The following is a 6,091-nucleotide window of genomic DNA, read 5'->3' on the forward strand; positions in this document are numbered from 1 at the left end:
TGATCAACCCAATCTCAACTTTGATCTCCTCAGAGTCAAATGAGTGACAGCTCTCCACATGTAGAGAAAATCAACACAAAGCACCCAAGAGGTTTTTACACCATTGGAGAACAATTTTAATGAAAAAGTAATGCGCTTACATCACAAAAACAAATCGCCTTTGGTATATGTTACATGCTGGGTGCCTGCGTGCTGCATCTCTAACCCCTCTTCGCTTGCACTCAAAGGTAACACTCTCAGCATCAGGATTCAGTTGCCGTGTAGCCACACCCCTAACATGTTTCGTTACTTCCAACTCATCATGGGCTGTCGCAAGTCCTCAATTGTCGGTTAAAGTATCGCAGTGCTATATTGTAAAAAATGGCCTGGTCATTAGGGGGTAAATCCTTTCAGGGCTGAAGTGGTTAAAAAGCATTTTTTAAATTCATATTAATGTTTTTTTTAGGTAGAATGAAAAAAACAGAATGCACACCACTGCTTCTTGGCCCTACTATGGGTACAAACTTGCATACATGCGTGGTATCGCTGTGATCGCCAGGAGCAGGATATTATTTTTTATTTTGGGTTATTCTTTGGTCATAAGTTATGGAAAGAAATATGCAGCTCAATTTAAAAAAAAAAAAAAAAATTGTATTTCCTTTTAATAAGTAGATGATAAAAAAAAAAATCTGATTATCCGTTACCCTTTACCACCAAAAGAGCCTAATTTGTCTTGGGGTGGGGGTGCAAACAAGGTATAATTTGCCTGGATATACAATGTAGTTGTGGTGATAGTACATCTGTACATAACACAAGTTCTAAGTTGCAAAATTGTGGTTAGCTGCAAGGATTGAGGCCGGGTTCACACTGGTGCGACACGACAGCTGTCCTACTTTGGATCCGACTTTGCCCTGCGACTTGAAGGCGACATGCGTCTGACTTTCAATGAACGGGGATCCGACTTGGATCCCCACCAATACCGGGCACTGTGTTTGGTATAAATCTTGAGGAGGAACTCCATGCCAAATTTTAAATAAAAAACCAGCATGGGTTCCCCCTCCAAGAGCGTACCAGGTCCTTGGCACCGGTTCTCAGCGACAGGGTACTATACATCTCGCGCTCGCTGCAATAGGAAAAACGCATTTTCCTATTGCAGGGAGCGCGCGAGAGAGGTGACAATGTCCCTTAGGTCTGGTATGGATTTTAAGGGGAACCCTCTACGCCGAAAAAAACGACGTGGGGGTACCCCCCAAATCCATACCATACCCTTATCTGAGCACGCAGCCCGGCCGGTCAGGAATGGGGGTGGGGACGAGTGAGTGCCCCCCCTCCTGAACCATACCAGGCTGCATGCCCTCAACATGGGGGGTGCCCTGCGGCCCCCTCACCCCAAAGCACCTTGTCCCCATGTTGAGGACCAGGGCCTCTTTGGGACAACCCTGGCTGTCGGTTGTCTGCGGCCGGGGGGCTTTAATAAGGGGACCCCCAGATCCCAGCCCCCACCCTATGTGAATGAGTATGGGGTACATCGTACCCCTACCCATTCACCTAGGAAAAAAGTGTCAATAAAAAAAATAACACACTAGACAGGTTTTTAAAGTCATTTATTAGGCAGCTCCGGGGGTCTTCTTCCGACTTCGGGGGTCTCTTTTTCTTCTCTGCGCTCTCCGACCTCTCTTCCGCACTCTCCGGTTCTTCTCCCGCTCTCCGGTATCTTCTGCCGGTCTTCTCCGCTGTCTTCTTCCCTCTTCTCTTCTTCCGATGTTGACACGACGCTCTCTCCCACTGTAATGCAGTATGCGCATTGCGCAATGACTTATATAGGCACGGGGCGTGGTCACCGGCTGATGTCACCTGGTGACCCCGCCCCCTTATGACGTCCCCACCCATCATGCCACAGGCCGTGATGTCCTAAGGGGGCGGGGTCACCAGGTGACATCACCCGGTGACCACCTCCCGTGCCTATATAAGTCGTTGCGCAACGCGTACATGGCATTACAGTGGGAGAGAGCGTTGTGTCAACATCGAAAGAAGACCGGAGAGAAGACAACGGAGAAGACCGGGCCACCGCTAGCAAAAGAGCCAGCAGAAGATAGTGGAGGAGCCCGGCAGAAGAGTGTAGTGTCTAGTGTGTTTTTTTTTTTTTTTTTTTGACACTTTTTTGCTAGGTGAATGGGTACCCTATACTCATTCACATAGGGTGGGGGGCCGGGATCTGGGGGCCCCATTATTAAAGGGGGCTCCCGGATTCTGACAAGCCCCCCGCCAGCAGACCCCGACAACCAATGGCCAGGGCTGTCGGGAAGAGGCCCTTGTCCTCAACAACATGCTTTCACAAGTCATGCGACATGAGCTCCCAATGTCGGAGCATTTGTCGCATTAGTGTGAACCTAGCCTAATGCATCCTATGCATTAAGGTGAAAAAAAAACATCTGATGATTACCAGCCCTCCGATTTACTTACCTGACCCCTCGAAAGTCCTGCGCTCGATCATTGCCTGGGCTTCTCGGCTCTTCATTGGATAGATTGATAGCAGCGCAGCCATTGGCTCGCGCTGCTGTCAATCAAATCCAATATCGCGGGGGGCGGGGCGAAGTCCTGCACTCGGCAGCTATGGACGCCGAATGCAGGACTCGGGAGTGTGCCCGCAAGGTAACCCCCCGGGAGAGCGCTTCTCCCAGGGTGTTGTCTGAGAGGGGGAGGAGCTAGGAGAGACCCTGGGGGACCCCAGTAAACGCCATTCGGGGCCACTTTGTGCAAAACAAGCTGCACAGTGGAGGTAAGTATGACCTGTTTGTTATTTTTAAAAATAAAAATCAAACCTTTAGTTTCACTTTATGCATTCTTAACCACTTCAGCCCCGGAGGATTTGGCAGCTCAAAGACCGGAGGACTTTTTACAATTTGGCACTGTGCTGCTTTAACTGGTAATTGTGCGGTCATGCAATGTTGTACCCAAACGAAATTTGCGTCCTTTTTTTCGCACAACCAGAGCGTATATAAGCGTATATTGGTATAACAACGATATCCCTCTTCAAAGTACCGACGTATAACGACCGCGATGGTCCGTAAGTGGTAATAAAAATGGACTGCACAATGATCTATTTCTGGTTTTTGTCCACTCTTATGAGTGAATGAGAGTTTACTACTAGTGACATCCACATAGCTTGGAGTGATTTGTATTGGAGAAGACCTGATACCATAAACACAAGAATTAATACTTATTGCTTGTGGGCTGCCGGTTGGCCACAGTCATTTGGTGAGTGATTTACGTAGGTCACTGCTGTATGTGTAAACAGGGCCTTACTGTCAGCAGCTTGGTTTTATACAGTAGCTTTAAATTGAAATACCCGATCTTGTGTTTTAATTATGTGAAGAAGGGGGCACCAGCCTCTCTTTACCCCCCAATAAGGGGTGATGAGCAGGGGGTAGTGCTTCCTGTTCTGCATCTCTAATCTATCCACTGCAAGTGGGATCTCTAACTAGTCCAACTAGTCCAGTGAATGAGATGTCTTACTCACAGCCCCAGTAGAATTAGCAGACAGTGACTCCAATCATATGACATCAAGCAGATCGTAGAAAGTTTTTTTTCCCCCCAAATTCTTTATTTATACATTTAAGAAATGCAGCATCCATAGAAAGTTTTTACTCCACAATTTGTGAGGATCATACAGATAGGTAAAAAAAATCATGGTATAACTCCAGCAGGATACAGTACACATGGAGAATGAAAATGAAGACTGAACATAAAGACGAAGGGAGGGACTAACTATATAGAACATGCCCTAGCTAGAGAGGGTGATATAGACAAAATTATTTAAAGGGAGCTAAGGAAAAGTATTTTTCTCTTTTTTTTTTTTTTTTTTGGTTAAACAAAAAAGATGACTGGTGCATGGCCAGCGTAATGATGGGTACACACTGTCTGAAAATTGATAAGGGTAAGGAACGGGGAAAACAGCGAAAGTCCTTGTAAATTTGCAACTCAGGGTTCCCCAGGGCATGGAGTCTAAGCCCCAGCCTGTTTCTTCACCAGGGCCTGATGGTGGGGACGGACTTGCAGCAAGCTGGAACCAAATCGCAGCCCCCCTGGGTTGAAACATAAATAACTTGCAGTGTGTACCGAACTTAAGCCCCCTTCCCTCTTCTTTTTTACTCCTCCTCTCTCCTCTTTCTGGACTCCTCTCTCTCTCCTTTCTTCACTTCTCTCTCCGTTTAGTGCTCTACTCCCTCCTGTTTCTGTCCTCCTCCTCTGACTTTTTTCTGCGCTGCTCCTCCTTCATCTTCTTCTTGTCCTTCTTCTCCCTCTTCATGCTTTCCTCCTCCATCCTCCTTGTTCTTCCTGCACTCCTCCTTCCTCTTTGTGTACTCCTCCATTGCCTTTCTGTACTCCTTCTCTCTCCTCTTTCTGGACTCCTCTAACTCCCTTTTCCACTTCTCCCTCCTTTCATTGCTCTCCTCCCTCCTGTTTCTGTCCCCCTCCTCTAACTTCTTTCTGTGTTGCTCCTCTTCCCTCTTCTTCTTCTTTTTGTCCTTCTTCTTCTCCTCCCAATTCATGCTTTCCTCCTCCTCCCTGTTCTTTCTGTACTTCTCCATCCTCTTTGTGTAATCCTCCATCTCCTTTCTGTGCTCCTCCTCCCTCCTCTTTCTAGACTCCTCTCTCTCCTTTCTCCACTTCTCCCTCCTTTCAATGCTCTCCTCCCTCCTGTTTCTTTCATCATCCTCTGACTTCTTTCTGCGCTGCTCCTCCTTCATCTTTCTGCGTTGCTTCTGTCTCTGGTTTCTGTTTTCCTCCCCTGACAACTTTCTGTCATCCTCCTCTTTCTTCTTACTGCACAGCTCCAACCATTGATCCAGCCTACTGTTTCTGTCCTCTTCCCTCCTCTTCTTTTTGTCCTTCTCCTCCTCTGACTTCTTTCTGTCATCGTCCTCTCTCTTCTTACTGCACTGATCCAAGCATGGATCCAGCCTACTGTTTCTGTCCTCTTCCCTCTTCTTCTTTCTGTACTTCATCTCCTCCTCCCACTTCCTGCTTTCCTCCTCCTCCTCCTTATTCTTTCTGTACTCTGCCATCATCTTTGCACACTCCTCCATCTCCTTTCTGCGCTCCTCCTTCCTCTTTCTGGACTCCTCCTCCATAATCTTTCTGTCCTCCTGCTCCACCTCTCTCTTTATCAACTCCTCCAGCTCTGTCATCTCCTCCTCCTCCACCTCTCTCTTTATCATCTCCTCCAGCTCTGTCATCTCCTCCTCCTCCATCCTTTTCTCCTTCACTTCTCTCTTTATCAACTCCTCCAGCTCTGTCATCAACTCCTCCTCCATCCTTTTCTCCTCCACCTCTCTCTTTAACAACTCCTCCAGCTCTGTCATCTGCTCCTCCTCCATCCTTTTCTCCACCACCTCTATCTTTATCAACTCCTCCAGCTCTGTCATCTGCTCCTCCTCCCTCTTCCTGCTCTCCTTCTCCCTCTTCCTGCTCTCCTCCTCCTCCATCTCTCTCTTTATCAACTCCTCCAGCTCTGTCATCTGCTCCTCCCTCCTCTTCCTGCTCTCCTCCTCCTCCACCTCTCTCTTTATCAACTCCTCCAGCTCTGTCATCTGCTCCTCCCTCCTCTTCCTGCTCTCCTCCTCCTCCACCTCTCTCTTTAACAACTCCTCCAGCTCTGTCATCTGCCCCTCCTCCCTCTTTCTGCTCTCCTCCTCCATCCTTTTCTCCTCCACCTCTCTCTTCATCAACTCCTCTTCTTCTTGGTCAACAAGTATTTCAGCCTAAAAAGAAAAAAAAAGAAGGTAAGTGGATGTGCAGAATTTAAAGTGGAACTCCAAGTAAAACGTAGCTATTTACTAAATAAATCAAGAATTCAATTGTATGTAGTCACATATATAGCACCTTCCTATCATAGGTTGCTAGGCAAATTTAGCTTCAGCTCCTTCTGTAATCAAGGGAACAGTAATTGTTTGTTTTGGTCAGATCAGTGTCTCACAGCCTGGGAGTTAAATTTTTTCCCCCTGCTTCTGAATGAAGCTTTCGAAGTTTAGTGTGGGAGATTCAAACCAACCAGTCTGAATATTTATTGGGTCCCAGGCAATCTCTGGAAAGCTCATACTTACCTGTT

At 47.2% G+C, this 6,091-nt stretch overlaps 1 protein-coding gene across 1 annotated transcript; it reads right to left on the minus strand.

Moving 5' to 3' along the window:
• Nucleotides 1-4,157: 4,157 nt before the first annotated feature.
• LOC141126542 (uncharacterized) lies at nt 4,158-5,408 on the minus strand. The gene has a single exon (XM_073612473.1). The coding sequence runs from the start codon at nt 5,406-5,408 to the stop codon at nt 4,191-4,193; it is 1,218 nt and encodes a 405-aa protein (XP_073468574.1). The 3' UTR covers nt 4,158-4,190.
• Between the last annotated feature and the right edge of the window lie 683 nt (nt 5,409-6,091).

This window comes from Aquarana catesbeiana, linkage group LG02, assembly GCF_042186555.1.
Source record: "Aquarana catesbeiana isolate 2022-GZ linkage group LG02, ASM4218655v1, whole genome shotgun sequence".
Classification (NCBI taxonomy): domain Eukaryota; kingdom Metazoa; phylum Chordata; class Amphibia; order Anura; family Ranidae; genus Aquarana; species Aquarana catesbeiana.